This window comes from Microtus oregoni, unplaced genomic scaffold, assembly GCF_018167655.1.
Source record: "Microtus oregoni isolate MIOR12 unplaced genomic scaffold, Mior012 000010F_ref0000083, whole genome shotgun sequence".
Taxonomy (NCBI): domain Eukaryota; kingdom Metazoa; phylum Chordata; class Mammalia; order Rodentia; family Cricetidae; genus Microtus; species Microtus oregoni.
Window position 1 is genome coordinate 12,696,379 of NW_024543069.1, and position 16,751 is coordinate 12,713,129.

The 16,751-nt window shown below is 43.6% G+C and overlaps 1 protein-coding gene across 4 annotated transcripts in view; it reads right to left on the reverse strand.

The window, feature by feature from the left end:
- LOC121452801 (IQCJ-SCHIP1 readthrough transcript protein) overlaps positions 1-16,751 on the reverse strand; it is a 642,993-nt gene that overhangs the window by 14,921 nt on the left and 611,321 nt on the right. For all 4 annotated transcript variants that reach the window (XM_041659063.1, XM_041659064.1, XM_041659066.1 and 1 more), the window contains one exon: positions 16,495-16,613. In XM_041659063.1, the coding sequence (XP_041514997.1) occupies positions 16,495-16,613 (119 nt within the window). The remainder of the gene's footprint in view (positions 1-16,494; positions 16,614-16,751) is intronic.

A 16,751-nucleotide genomic window follows, 5' to 3' on the forward strand; every position in this document is an offset into this window, starting at 1 on the left:
TTCAGGCATAGTGATACACCCCTGTAATCCTAGCAGGGCAATGGAAGCAGGATGGCTGAGAGCTGAGGTCATCCAGGCCTGCATGAGGAGTTCTGTCTCCAAAAGCAAAGAGACTGGCATAGGACTCAGTGAGAGAACACTTGGTTAGGACATGCAAGGCCCTAGGTCTGATTGTCAGTGCTGCGGGTGGGGTGGTCTTTTAAAAACAGAGAGACAAGACCCATGTTCTCCAGAGAGAAACAACCTCATGGTTCTACACTTTCCTGGTGACTTCCAGAGGGGCAGAAAAGACCGTAAAGCAGGTCCTTGTCCTGGGTCTTAGGCCAGGGTGATTAAGGACTTGTCTGAGGGTGGCTCTGAAGCCCAGGACTCCTCCTTGTTTTCTGGTTCTAGAAATGAGAATCTGGCTTAGGTAGCAATACACGAAAATATAAGATTCTGTGTGTAAGCGAGAGAGAGAGAGAGAGCTCATGTGGAGTCAGAGGAGGTTTTCTTCTATCTCTATCCATTTTATTCTTTTGAGCCAGGGTCTTCCACTGCACCTGAAGTTTTGACTAGGCTGGCTGGTCACTGAACTTCTGGGATCCACCTGACTACGCCTCCAATACTGGAGTTAGAGTCACTGTTGTCAAGCCCAGCTTTTGTGTGGGTGCCGGGGATTTGAACTCGGTTTTTAATGCTTGCACAACATTCATCCTCACTCACCGAGCCATCGCCTTGACCCATTTTTATGATCCTCTGAAGATTTTCCAGTCTGCTCTTGTGCCTTAACTCTGTCATCACTCTCTGAATGGACTCTCCGGCTGGCGGATGTGTGAATTCATCTCAGAGTTCAGAACCAAAGCACCAGGCACACACAAGAACTCGGGCGAGAGCAGTAAAGGGACCTTAGCGGCCTCGAACTGAATGAAGACGCTAAAGTCCAACTCAGATGGGCAGAAGTGCCCAGCGACTGGTGGGCTCCCGTGCAGAACTACACGCTTACCTTGTGTGCTCCTGAGGGCAGAGCATTTCATAATGTATCATCACTGTGACCATGGCATCATCACTGTGGCAATGACATCATCACTGTGACAATGGCATCATCACTGTGACAATGGCATCATCACTGTGACAATGGCATCATCACTGTGGCAATGACACCATCACTGTGGCAATGGCATCATCATTGTGACAATGGCGTCATTACTGTGGCCATGGGTAGATGTCTCAAGGCTGCAGAGCCTGAGATCACCTGCTGGACTTCTGGCTTTTGAATCCAGTGGCATTTCTCCCCACGCTACTCTTAATCATGGGTTTTAATTTACTAGATCCTGCCTGTGTCTGGGAGCATAATTCTACAGGGCTCAGGCCTCCTATCGTTGCTCACAATTTCAAGGGAATTGTATGGCTTCACTCAGGAAACAGCAAGAAAGAACTTCCATGCGCCTATGGGTTTCAAGCTTGCATTGCTCATTAACTGTCTATAGCCAGTGTGGCAAATGAGTCATAGGCGTGCTGGGCCATTCATAACTCAACATCTCCAACTAGTTTGTGGCCAAGCTGTTAGAATACATTATTTCCATTTATTTGAATGGATCTTTGATGCATTATTCAAAGGTTTTATACATAATGAATAATCATCCATATTTTTCATGCCATTTTTCTGTTTCATATTGATTTCAAAGGGGATGGAGCATAAAATATGGATTATAACTACCCAAGGGGATGCATAAATGCATTTCATTTTTCTGGGACTACGTCACGATGAAAGTGAGAACAGAGTTGTGGGTGATCTTTAGCTACACTCTAAGTGGGATGGCGGCAGAACAAGAGGCGGCACCACCGCTTCTTAAGGAGCTGTAAAATGCTTCTCCATCCACAAGGTCTGCCTCTTTCTCTCCCCATTCGCTGTGTCCTGTAGACATTTACCTTGAGAACTAAGAAACGCCTTTTGATGTTTTAAAAAACAGTGGAAAAGGAACGTGGTTTCTGCTTTTCCACATTTGTTAGGAAAATACAATACTATGTCTTATTTTATTCTAGTAGGATTATGTAAACGTCCTCTTGCTATGAGGTATAGTTGAGAAACAGGAAACACTCTATTGAGCTTTTAAAAATCATGCTGTCCACGTACCGGCTACAAACGTTGCTGGTTAAACACATGGCATCATCACACAAAAGCAACATAAATGATCTTCTTAAACATGTATGCAGAGAAAAGGATTGCTTGATTATCCACCCACCCACCCACCTATCCATCCATCAATCCATCTACCCATCCATCCACCCATCCACTCACCAACCTACCTACCCATCTATTGATCCATCTACTCATGCATCCATCCATCTACCCACCCACCCATCCACCTACCCACCCATCCACCTGTCTGTCTGTCCATCCATCCATCCATCCATCCATCTATCATCCATCCATCTATCATCCATCCATCCATCATCCATCCATCCATCTATCATCCATCCATCCATCCATCATCCATCCATCCATCCATCCATCATCCATCCATCCATCCATCATCCATCCATCCATCCATCCATCCATCTATCATCCATCCATCCATCCATCCATCATCCATCCATCCGTCCACACATGTGTGGATCAGACAAGAGCTCCAGAAGCGCCCTAGCATCAGCATCCTGGTGCTGAGCACTGCTGTCCCCTTTTGGACAGGGCACACACTTTCTAATTTGCTACAGTCCTACTCCACTCTGTTGGTTTTTATTTGGCTTACTTCACTCATTCTAGCTTCCTGTTGGGCCCTCCAGGCATGTGATGGTCCCGACTCTGTCAGTGGAGGCATGGCAGTTAAGTCAGGAGTAAAAAGCAGGTCTTCCAACAGGTAGCAAGTGCTCACCAATCAATCATCATCAATCAGACTCAGTCAATCGGTCAAGGTGTGTGGAAACACACACACTGAACAGGAACTCAGAAACACTTGGGGGCTGCTGCCTGTTCCATACATGTGAAAGCAAATACTTTTGCTACCTGAACATTAATAAAATAAGGTGTTAGCCAGGAATGCTAGAACACAGAGCTTCAGGTGAAAGGAAGTACGGCTGGCAGAGAGAGGAACCCAGGAGAGAGCCTGGAGGACCAGAGAAGCTAATGGGTATCTTTAACTATGTGCCAAAGAATGGGTGATTTGATGGGGGAACATGCCATCTTATGTCTTGTCCTGACCTGGCATCTTAAAAGAAAATGAAGTAACTCTAAAGGCAGTGCATGTGTGACCGACCCTCACAGGGTCTTATAAACCCTCTCCCTTCCCCCTTTTCTGCTTCCACCTCTAAGTCTGGTTCCCAAGCCTTCTGTTGATATAGCTAAGAGGCTGCTAAGACCTCACAGCCCCAGAATCTTCTCAGCGGCTTAAGCAGCTAGGCTAGGGGCTCCCATCCACCAGCTTTCCTTTGGAGGAGCATCGGCCCGTTCCCTAACCTGGGCTCCAGAGAGCTGTAAACACTTTGCTTTCCTCGGGCAGCTGCTGGTTCTCACTCCCCATCAGTGTCAATTTCCTCTGCTAATGACCACTTCCATGTAATTGAATTTGGAATTACAGGATTTTAATGTCAGGGAAATGTATTTTCAAGAGAAAGACTTGCCAGTATGGATGGAAGGCCAGAATGGGGCCTCTTAGGATACTAGGCATAAAATAGCCGTCTCTCCCAGATGTCAAATGTGCTCTATTTTCATCTTAATTGAGTTCAGATGATTTCCGAGCAGCCTATTTATGAAATAAAAAGTTGCCATTTGCGAACATCTATTATATGCTGGGCACTTTACCTACCCCACTCAGGGGGGGAAGCGTGGGGTGGGGGCCTTGCTTTACATATGAAAAACAAAGTCCCAGACAGGCAAAACCTGCACAGGGTCACAGTGGTACAAGTCCTCCCTCTTGAGGGGTTAGGGCACGTTAAGAAGGGTAGAATAAGTTCACAAATGATAAAAAAAAAAAAAGGAAGGATTTAAAATAAAACCAAACACGGAACAAAAAGCTGGGAACTGAAAAGGCTAAGAATACAAGATGAAATATGAGCTATTGTTCAGCTATCAAATACACATGTATACACACACACACACACACACACACACACACACACAGAATGTAATTGCTGTGAAAGTGGCTGAAACATCCTGATATCGTCTTAAGTGGGGAAAAAGGGTTGTAAACAGTAGCTACAGAGTGATTTCAATTTTATAAATAAGAATGCATAGGTAGAGGCCAATGGGGTAGCTCTTTGGCAAAAGTTACCTCCTGCCAAGTATGATGAGTTCAGTCCCCAGGACTCACCGACATGAGCTGTCATCTGCACACGGCTCACCTGTGCTCCTCACCCCACAAATACATACAGACACAGAGTAGTATTTCCTTAAGCATATGCAAAATGGGAGGCGATCTACTTAAGTTCTTTTTGACAGAAGACATTAAGTTGACATTAGCTTGTCTCTTTTGAATGCCTCTGAGTTGTCATGTGTGGGCCGTTAACGAGGATTAAAAAAGGAAAAGGAGCGACCAGGAGAGTTGGCGGCGGAGCCTCTGTGTTGGAGGAAAGGTGAGTGGGGCCCAACGTTTGACAGCTGCAGTCTGACTCAGACCACACTGAAGCAGGGGCTGTGACTCACACATGAGTCAGCCCCGGCTCTGATTTTGGCAGCTGTTGTGGAGAGTGGGAGATGCTACGTGGGCTGCCGGGAACCCGCTTCCTTGTAAGTGAACATCTCTGTGGACAGCCTCTTCCACTCGCCCAAGCTGCCCCTCCCAACCTCCTCTCCCTGTGCCTGCAGGAAACCATAGCCCCTACGTAACTGGCAGCAACGGAATTGTGTTTCTGGTATGACATCCAGGCACTGCGTGCTAGAGCCGTGCAGGGTCAAGATGCTTTCCTTTGTCGGGTGTCTAAATGGCTCCTGCAAAATACGGCAGAGAAGGGTCAGTGTTTGGTGATTTTTGACAGTGACTGGATTAGTCGGATTTGTTGTTTGTTTTGGTGATGGCTGGGACCTGGAGCCTCACACACACCAAGCTCAAGGTCCACTCTACCTCGTAGGCGAATGCTTAAAGTTATCTTACACTCTTCCATGTGGAAACACAGCTTTCTCCTCACCAACGATCACAGCGAGACACATTCAGAGGTTGTTGCTTAGGCTTGGCTCCGTAGTAAGCTTTACCTTAAAAACACCCCTTTCAAGATTGGGGGCTGAGGAGAGGGCTCAGTGGTTAAGGGCCCCTTTTCTTGCAGAGGTCCTATGTTCTGTTCCCAGCATCCACCCCGCGAGAGTGTCACCGTGGAGGCAAGCAAGGCCCTGGTGCCACACATGATGTAGAGTTCAGCCCTGATATGACCTTCATCAGATGCTAACGTGTCTGTCTAGGATAGGACTGCTGTGCTCAGAAGCTCACAGCCTTATTGTTGCTTACACATAACCTGGATATGATCACGCAGGTCAACATTTTAGCACGGAGGAGAAAAGGGGGTGCGCGAGTCTCTACCCTCAACTGAGAAGCTAACAGGCAATGTAGCTTCTGAGGGAGGGACAGTTGGTTTTTGTTGCAGATGTGGCCCCTGGGAGGTTGACCATACTTCAGTGGATGCCCTCGAGCATCTATGAACAACACACGCGTTTTTACTGATGCTTTCTATTTAACTGCGGGTCTGTTATACATCTGAAAGGATGTAACAAATTATGGCCACCAGATAGCCCATCCCATAATCTGTTTAAATAACAATATGCAAGGGTTTGTGTTCTCAGTAAAAACAACTTCCATGGGTTTCATGCATGTGTTAATCTGCAAGAGAACAATCTGGAGGGCACGGGGAAGTTTTGTATGTTTGAATTGAAGGATGGCGTTGCCTGGGGAGGTAGCTCGCTTGATGAATAAGCACCAGGCTCTGAGCTCAGTCACCAGCAGTGAAAGAGAAGACGAGATGGCCAGCTCACTGCCGCCAGTGGGCTTCTCTTCTGCACACCCAAGGCCCAACGCATGCGTATGACCACTGTCTAAAGGGAGTGCAAATTTCACTGATGGTATCAGGAGAACCTGTCAAAGATTATGCAAAACGAAAGCTAACTCCTAGAAGCTCTTTTAATTAAACATTCAGCTGTCCACGAAGCCAACTTTTAATATAACATGTAACCCTATGCCCACCCCAGCCCTTTTTGCAACAGCTCAGGCAATTGAATTCTCATTGTTGATTAAAAAAAAAATTCATAAGACAGGGTACAGCTGGTTATGCCTTTAGCGAGATGTCAAATTCAGCCTGCACAAAATTAATTGCACCTAATTAATCTGGGGTCACAGGCATTATTGTAAAGCAAGGCTATTTATTAGACAAAGAAAACTTCACAGATACCAATTTAATTTTCTTTCAGATTTGTGAAAGAGAAGAATTGCTTACATAATTAAATTTGTTTTGCTATTTTAATCTTATTACTTCTCAAAAGATCCACTTTAAATCCTGGCTCCCCTTTGGAGCTGTATAATATTTGAGAATACCAGTGGTCTCCTTGAAGCAAGGTGTTCAGAAAAGACAGATTTTCGGTAGAGAGTCAGGTGAGTGGACAAAAAGAAATAAAAGCAGATGCCGCGGCACAGGGCGTTGTGACGCTGGTGCCACCAACGTCAAGATTTAAAAAAAAAAACAAAAACAAATGAACAGCATGTGCATGAGATTCACATGAAGTCTAAACGATACACCACACATGACAAATAAGTCCCCTTAGTAGTCACTTCTTATCTCATGGAAGATGCCGCAGAGTGAATCTCACCGTGTTTGGACAGGTCAGCCTTTCTCTCAATCTCTCAATCTGGGCTGACACAAACCACTTCGCTTACTTCTAGGAAATTATGCAAAAATTATTACTGTTAGATGCAAGACCGTGATTCATTTTCTTGGCAAATGATGATGGCTCAGTGCTACACGCACGCACGCACGCACGCACGCACGCACGCACTCTCAAAGCCCCTGTGAATCTCTTTTCTTTAAAGCCTTCTGGGTTCATTCTTACAGGTTCAGCCGAACTGGCCTTGCTTCCCGCCCTCCGGCCCAAACGCAGAGGAGGAACCAGGTGTTTGCTATTGGCCTTGCTTCTGCCATTCACCAATAAACGTTCACCGAGGAAGAAATGAATTTTGATTTGGGGATGTTGGGATGGTCGAGATAAGTAAACAGTAATCATTATTCACACCAGCTGCTCAAAGACACTCTGGGGAGTCTGTTTTTATCATACAGCCTGGAGGGATACTGCTCGCCTAGGCTACTCCATCGCTCTGCAAGGGCAATAAAGAAGACGGTTGTTTAGGATGTCTTTGTACTGATGTATGTTAAGGAAAACCCACCTTGAGTTTCAGTAAGCAGGGAGTGAAAACCCAGACTTCTCCGTGGCTACTGTGAGGAAATGAGAAGGGAGAGAAGGGGGAAGTTTTCTTTGCGATGTCAGGTTGGGTTGTAATGTTTGAAAATGGTAGCTTTCCTAGATGCCTATTAACCATTCCATCCTGTGTCCTCGCAGCTGCCAGGCCTGTTCCCATCCCCTCAACACTAAGCTATACAAGCTCAAAATGTAGACACAGAATAGTAACTCATCATTAATGTGGCCAGTGAAAAGTTCTACAGGGAAGCATTATACTAGTAGTATAAGAAAAGCTGGAAAGCAAGGTGTGTCGATACTTCTCAGCACGTAGGAGATTGCGGTAGGAGGAGGGAGAGGTGAAGGCCTTATAGCCTTGGCCTTATAGCAAGACCTTTCCCTGTCCCCCAAGAATATTATGAAACCTGCTATTTCTTGGAAATCTTATTTCAAAAAAAAATAGGTAATTCACTTTTCTTATTTCCTATTAAGCAGTTAAGACCCTTTTCAAAACGATAAAAGATCAGACAGTCTCAGTTTAAGAAGGTGATTATCGCTGGATTAGCAAATTTTGAAGGAAAATGTGACACTCCATGTAAGCCACACTCAGTACAGTCGGGTCTAATGGGCTGTGCCGCGCAGCAATATCCAACGTTCTCTGGCTATAATATTAGGCATAAAATGTCTTTATGGGATTATGGTAAGCCTAGCTTACATTTAACCGCTTGGCACTCTTAAAAAACTGCATTAAGTGAGCCGATTTCTAGAAAAATCCAGCACTGCTGAAACCTAGCGGACCAGTGCAAATTTGAACTCGAAAGCACAGGGGACATGCCGAGGCTTTGACACACGCAGATTTGCACGCCCCTTCAGAATCTCTTGCGTGCTGAATATGACTAACTTTTGGCAGGTAAATTGGTATCCACCCTTTAAAAAGCACGAGCAGGAAGCAGATCGGTTTTCCAGAGATCCCATTCACATCTGTAGACCCCGCCTTAAAAGCAAGTTTACAACTTTAGAATCCAATACTTGGGGTGCTTTGGAGAGGGTCTTACTTGGTGGCCCCAGTTTGCCTGCTGCTTACTGTATCGGCCTCAAACTCACTTTAATCTTTCTGCCCCAGTTTTCCCTGTGCTGGGCTGGCGTTCCCGTGCCCGGCTCTGCCAATTAACCGTAAATCCAGCATTCCATTTCATGCTGAGGACTGAGCTCTTCAGGGCAGCAGATTCTCGACCGGTCTCCCTGGTTCTGGTTGTTTAACTAGCCTAACGCATACGCTCTGGCACATTTTGGAGTACTGTCCTGCGGAGCTGACACCCTCAAATACTTCTGCAAGAGGCAAGGTATTTGCAGCCCAGTAAAAAAGCTTTTGGAATGACTGGTAGTGATTGGGGTAGGGTTTGTTGGGGGTGGGAGGGGAACAGAGAAGGTGTTGGGAGATAGTAACCAGAATGCATTATAGATTGTATGAAATTAACAAGGAACAAAAGTAATCAATAAAAATACTTAGAAAGAAAAAAAATACATCCCAATAGCCTAAATGATCACATTATATAATATCAACTGAACTTTCCTGGAGTCTGCCCCCAACCCACATTATGGCTGATGAAGGTGATGATAGTCTACCAGAGGAGATTTTCTATTGACAAGATATAGAGATGTTTCTTAGAAACATTTAGAATGCTTATTAAATATCATCTTGAGGGGAAACTAGAAAAGTCACCCTGTTCTCACAGTGGATGAGCTCATCTGAGAACAGAGATGAGCCCATCTGAAGGAACAGGCTATAAATAATCTCCCCACGGCACACCAACAAGTGCAGCTCGTTATGTGCTACCGCGAAGCACATTTGTGTTTGCAGCGCTGTCTCCAGGGGGAAGAGGAGCCGGTGCTTTTCCAATTTGGCTCTGCTGTAAGTCTCGAGTGGCTCTGGGGATTCTAGGGTGGGGAGGGCGGAGGAGGAAGGAACGGAGGCAGCATCCTCTGGACATCAGTATTCCAGGCACCCCAGTTCCCGACGTTCCGAACTCCTCGATCAGAGAAGGAACATTTTTTTTTAAACATATAGGGTTTCCTCATAGAATTTTATTTGAGAAGATATTTCTGCTGAAGTCCGGTCCCAGCACTAAGAGGCAGAGGCAGGATGCTCTTTGTGAGTTCAAGGTCAGCCAAACGGATGTAACGAGGTCCTGTCTTAAAAACAAACAAACAAACAAATCAAATCAAAACAAGACAAATATTGAAAACCTCCACGAGATCTAACCATAGCATAGGGAATACCACTAACTACCCGTTCTTCTGAAACCCTATTAAACTAGTATCTGTCAAGGGAAGAAAAACTCAAAGGAAGCGAAGCAACAGCACAGGAGTTCTGGAAACTATAGAAAAAGAATGGAACATGCAGAGGGAGCAATCTAAGTGCTGCTTCAGCTGCCTTCAGACTGGCTGGCAGGGGAGGAACTACACGAACAGCATGCTATGTATGAATCGATCCCACAAAAGCCTGCAGTATCAGGGGAGCAGGGAAGGGCTCCGCACAGACTCGGGGCTCAGACCATTTAGACCAGCTCTCTGCCTGGCTAATCTCCGGCCTGGAACAATCAGGAAGTTTCTTGTCAAATCAGAAATGCTCCTTAGATACATGCTAAACTTCCAAACATTGCCCTCCTGGGTCATCAGACACTGCCGGACAGGCTGACAACTCCTCACCAGACAATTGGAAGCTTCTTTTCTATTGCAATTCACAGGCCGAGAAAAAAAAAGACCAGGAGATACTTTCGCTTCCAATCTGGTGGCATTCTGGGACAAGAGTGCCCCCAGTATGGCCAGTTTCACAGTGAGGATCCCCATTCATTTGTTCAACTGCACTCAGAGAGTCTGCATTACTTCACGTGGTTGTCTTGGAAACAAATACAACCAAGACTTGTTTACAGGTAATTTATACCTGAGTGATGGCAGTGATACAGAACAGATTTAAATATATAATGTCTTAATACGAATAACAAGGGCTAAGGAGAAAACCAAATCAAGGAAAGTGGATAAAGAGGATGAGAGAGAACATGGTAAGAACATGTCTGTTTATCCTTAATAAGGTGGCTAAGGTCTCTCTGAGGAGATAGTATATGTTAAAAAATCCAACCCACAATGTAAGACAGTAAAATAGCCTTTATTATCTGATACTTAATTATTATCAGATGGAAAGAAAAATAAAGAAACTTAAGAGAAAATCATGGGCAATATAATGTTCAGTAACAACTATTTGCAACAGTCAAACCAAAACTTTAAAAGTTTCAGGGAAATAAACCATGCTAACAATTCTGAAAGTGTAGGAAAAAGTGTGGAGAAATACCTAGAAAAATACATCTCATTAGAAGTGACTCAAGGGGGGCTGGAGAGATGGCTCAGAGGTTAAGAGCACTGATTGCTCTTCCAGAGGTCCTGAGTTCAATTCCCAGCAACCACATGGTGGCTCACAACCATCTATGATAAAATCTGGTGCCCTCTTCTGGTGTGCAGATATACATGCAAGCTGTATACATAATAAATATATTAAAAAAAAAAAAAGAAGTGACTCAAGGGGGCTGGAGAGATGGCTCCGAGGCTAAGAGCACTGGCTGCTCTGCCAAAGGACCCAGGTTCAATCCCCAGCAAGCACATGGCAGCTCACAGCCATCGATAATGAGACCTGGTGCCCTCTTCTGGTGTGCAGGCATACATGCAGGCAGAACACTGTCTACATAATAAATAAACTTTAAAAAAACACTATGTCCTCAGCAGAGCAACAATAGGATGTCCAAGAAGAGTCCCAGTGAGTGCAGTGTCGATAGGGTAGCAGATACCGGGGGCCTCGAACCAAGCCAATAATTCTTTGCAATGAGCACCTGCTTGCAAAGATGTATGGATAAAGAGTTTACCGCGTGACTCACTGTGCCACACTGCAACTTCCATGAGATTCCCTTTCTTCTTTTTTTCCCCCGTTTTCCTCCTTTTTTATCTTAAATTTTATTTTGTTTATTGAAGTCAGGGAGGTTGCAGAGGCAGAGGGCAGATGCAAGGGGACAGGAGACTCATGGGATCAGGATGCATGACATGAAAGACACAAAGAGTAAATAAAAGAAAGGAAAACATAGGAAGAGAAAGGAAAGGAAAGGAAAGAAAAGAAGGAAAGGAGAGGAGAGGAAGGAAGGAAGGAAGAAGGAAGAAAAAAGTGAAAAGTAGGTACAATCAAGTATCTCCTAAGGAATGGAAGCAGTTGTTGACCAGACACACAAACACCAGACCAATGCAGGTGAGCTCTACTGACTTCACAGAAGCAGACCATTACGATTTTATGTAGACATTGTTGGGGACAATAGGAAAAAAAACATAAGTCCCAGCCCATTTTTAAGCCAGCATAATTCTAATTTCAGACAAAATATTTTAAGAAAAGAATATGAAAGACCATGTTTACCATGAATATAAATTTATAATCTTAAGCAAGTTATTAAAGTAAAGAATATGAAAAAAGATAATTTATTTACCCCAATCAGCTTAGGTTCATACTGGATATGCAAGGATGGTTCAATGTTCTGAAAAATCTATGATGTACTTCACCAATTCATTGACAGATCAAAATAAAATGACAAAGTTTTTCAGCAATGAAGAAAAGTTCATGTGATAGTATTAAATTATTCATAAACATTACTAATTACAATAAAGAGAATAATTAGATGTGACACTTAATTAACATAATCTGAAGAGGGAAACTGTAGAAATAGTCTTTCAATACGAGGAATGAGCTAATGATCCCGACCACTGTGGTCTCTAATCTTCACTACTGTATTCAAATCCCTGTCAAATACAAAAGAAACAGAGGGAGAAATCAGAGGCCAGGGACTGGAGAGAAATCAACTAAGCCTCTGTACGTTGTAGAAGATGTTATTGTTTAAAAATCCCCCAAAGAATCTTTGTAGCCCATAGACAACTCTTAGAGACCACAGAAGGAATACCAGCAGTATAGTAAAGCGGTGTAAGACCTACTGATGAGGGAGCACAGTAGGGGAGCACTGTCTAGCACCCACAAGACTGGATTTGACCCTCTCTCCCACAGTAAAAGGGTTGAAGGGGAGTTAGCTAGCTTAAGAAGTTAATTATAATTCTTTCTCTTTGGCAGCAAACAACAAGAAAGCTTTATTACAAAGAATTTAAAGAGTCAGGACAGGAAGTCTCTAAGCCTTCAAAAGTCTAACAAAACAGGTGCAACATCTCTAAAGGGAAAACCACAAATCCTTGATTTTTCAAACGGCTTAGTAAATGGAAAGACAGACCCTGTTCATGGATAAGAATATTTCATACTGTGAAAATGTCATTCTTCCTAAATTGGTCTGTACACGGATTCAATGAGAATCTTAAGAAAATAAAAATCTGTGAAATTATTTTGCTGTACTTAATAATATGACAAATTTATATACAGGAATAAAAAAAACTAGATCTATTCTCTCTCCTGTTTTAATAAAAGTATTAATTTTCTTTTTATCTGATTGAAAAGATTTAGAAAGACTTGACTGTCCAAACACTGGAATGTTTTCTGAAGCTATAGTAATAGTTTTGGAGCAAGAATAGAAACAAGAAATGAACAAGTAAAATAAATATTCCCATGACTGTAAAGCATGGGAAGGAGCGACCTGCAAGGTCAGGGAGTGAAGGAGGCAATTAATTAATTAGCTAATTAATTTTATTATGTTTAATGTTCAATGGCAGTAGTTTATATAGCCACTGTTGTAATGATGAGCTTTGGCATGTTCTGGAATGCTTGCTATTGTCACATTGCTGCTCATAAACCCTCTTGCCCATGTCTTCTGCACAGGCTGAAGAATTTCTTTCTTTTTAATTTAAAAGTAATAAAATGGTTGCTATAGGAGAAAATAAGAAAGCAGTCTTTTCTCACATACCTTATAAAGAAATCAACCGACTGATGACAGATGTCTAAAAACCAACACTTTCAACTTTTGGTAGGACTAGCAAATATCTATTAGGCCATGGGTAGAGAAAATTTTGTCTGTATTTTGAGACAGGGTTTAATGTAACACAGGTTTGCCTTAAACTTGCTACCTAATCAGGTGGGCCTTGAGCAGTTGACCCTTCTGCCTATACCTCCTGGGCACCAGGATTATAGGTAAGCATTATCAGGCCCAGTTGAGGAAGACTCTTACACAAAATTACAGGCAACACTGACCAGAAAAAAAAAAAAAACAACTTGTATTAAATTCAGGTCTTATTGTCACAAAACACATAAGGAAGTGAAGAAAAAGCTGAGTAAAAAATATTTACAATATTTATTTAGGATTCACAATTCATAATATGGAATAATATTACGATGAACTAACCTTGACAAGGAAAAGCACGAGGAAGAGGAAAGAAAAGCAGAAATATGAAATACGATACAGACATTTCACAGAAGAGGAAACGCAACTAGTTAATAAACACAGAGATATGCTGCCATAGCTCTGTTTAACTAACAAATAGGTTTTTAACGGCATTATGAAATGCTGGAAGTTCTCAGAGCCACAGGGTCCCAGAAAGACTGCTGCTAGAGGAGTATCCTGTGACGACTATGGTGGAAGATGATTGTCATTGTCTCATGAGTGTGGTCCACCCTCGTGTGCACACCAAAGAGAAACTCTCCAGCCAGGCAGAAGACACGGGCAAGGGTTTATGAGCAGCAATGGAACAAAGGCAAGCGTTCCAAGAACATCCCAATGTCCATCATTACAGACGTGGCTATAGGAGCTACTGCATTTGCTTAGTAGAGTAGACAGTGGAATTCAAAACCACACAAACATGAGCAGAGGGTACAAACGAGTCAGTTCCTATTCATGTCAAACAGTGACATGTCTCAAGTGATTGAAACATGCTATATGGGTCAGGCGGAATAGTGTCTGATCTCAAGAACACACATTAGATAGTTAACTGATCCTAAATCATGCTGTAACTACATAGGGAGAATGCAGGGAAGAATGTGGGCATATTTATGGGCAAAGTGTGATAAAGATACATCCCAATTTTCTTCCTTCCTTCTTTTACTCTTAGACAGGACTTCTCTGTGTAGCCCAAGCTGTCCTGGAACTCACTCTGCACACCAGGGTTGGCCTCAAACTCGTAGAATAGAGAGCCACCTGCCTCTGCCTCCTGAGTGCTGGGACTATTGGAATGTGCCCTCACCACCTTGTCTGATAAATCTCAATATTTTATAGTTGAAACTACAGATGGTTATTTGAAATAAAACCCAAGAACATACAAGCATTTTATTTAGAGATACGTATGTAAACACCTGAAGTACCGATCAAGGAGCTAGAGCGGACTGCTTCCAGAGTGGAGCAAGTTGCAGGCATGTGCGGTACACACATTTCAATACACAGTTTTGTACATTATAATAGAGCAGGGTGTGGGGGTCAAGGGATGATGAATACGGTCACTGCCACTTCCACGAATATATGCAAACACGTTTTGATTAATGTGCAAATACATTATACCAAAACACATGACATGTATCACAAAAATATTAAATACATCGGGTAAGAATGCACAGGTACAAACTTACAAAGACAGTCTCCCCATTTGTACCAGATGGATGAGACACAGCTAAGTAGACAGATGGGGCTTCTAGAGAAGACATTCTGGCCCCCTGGGGTGTAGCAGAGCAATAGCAAAATCTGTAAGGCCACGCACAATGCCAAATCTCCTCATTTCAGACTCAGAAAAATAAGGACGAGTAAAACAAAACGAGCTATTATCCTCATAATGCAAAGTGGATTAAGACAAACCTGCAGGTCTCCAGGCCAGAAGGCTTTCTGCCACGGCCCCTAGGAGGTGAAAGGCCAGGGGGTGGACTAACTTTTGGGCTCCTGAGGGCAATCCTGCGATAGGAGCCTGGTACCCAGCTAAGGAAGAGACAGATGCCTTAACTTTCCGTGGGCAAACTCGAGCGAGCCTCATGATGCACCCACCTACCTGTACTGCTCGGGAAATAAGCTCTCGTGTGAGCATGTGTCTGCTCTCCCATCTCCGCTGACTTACACGACTCTCTAAGGACCAGACAAGGCTTATTAAAATCAGACGGGGCAGGATTAGGTGGGTATCGAATTGCCTAATTCTGGGCCTTGCATGAAGCAGAGATACAGCAGCAGTCCTCGGATTGATTGAATGAATGGCGTTATCATTTGTTGCCAGCACCAAGATTAACACTGTCAATATATGCAGTATTTACATAGGGCGTTAGGCTCAAAAGACAGGGAAACAGACATGATGGCAGTGGAGGGGATGGAGACATGTTGATGGGTCTGTAGTTACTACCCTCTTCATGTAAACAATGTTCTATATGCTTTCCTCAATCACTTGGAATGGAATACTTCTGAAAATGATCTAGACTTGCACTAATCAAAGTAGCCCACTAAATGCTGGCACGGTTATCAGCTAGGCGTGGCATAGAAATGCAGGGTTTCAAGCTCAGTCGAGAGATACGGAATTCGAACCTTCACCTTAGTTCCCAGGCGACACATAAACATGTTAAAGGTTCAGAAGCCTTTTCTGCTTTCCTGGCAAAATTGGAACCTTATCATATTTTATCTGGAAAGGAAAGCTCTGCAAATGACCAATAACATCTTGAAAGAAGTAATGATAAGTGAGTTATGATATCCTAAAATAAAGATCAAGAAACATCACCTGGGAGGCAAGATAAGAACAGTAATAGACACTGAATGATCAAAGTGAGAATTATATTTCTTACGTAATAGTATTCATTGCAATCAAATATATTGTGTGTGTGGGGGGGGGGGACGCTGGGTAACTTGGGGCTGCTTAAGGGGAAATCTAGTAGTCTGTCCCAGGCATAAGGCATCAGTTGCTTAGGCCTGTTACCTGATCACGCATTCCCCAACACTGTGCTATCCGTGTTCTCTTCAAAGAAAAATGAAATACAAAAATGTGACCCCATGTAACTGGGCGATGGGCCATAGCAACACCCACTACTGAAAATGAACCAGCGCACAGGAGGAAAGGGGTCTGCCTAAAAGCCTGCACTAACCATGCAAGGACATGAGGCTGCCGTTTATTGGACATGCAGGCTCCACATGGCACACGCCAGAAAATCGACCCCCAGGTGCACTCACCTGGAGGAAAGGCTTGGCTTCCCGCTCTTGCTGCAGCTGGTGTAGATTCCCGGGCCATCGTCGAAGAAGCTCCCGAGTGCCAACTTCTGTCTGATAGACTCTCTCTCATTTTTTTGTGCCTAAAATTTCGAGAGGAAAAAAAAAGAAGTGCTGATCAGTAGGCAGACACATCACACGCATAGGCCGTCCACCTTGGACTGTAACATTAGACAAGAAATCAATGGGCGGCAGTCCAGAGAGGTTTCAATTCTTAAAAG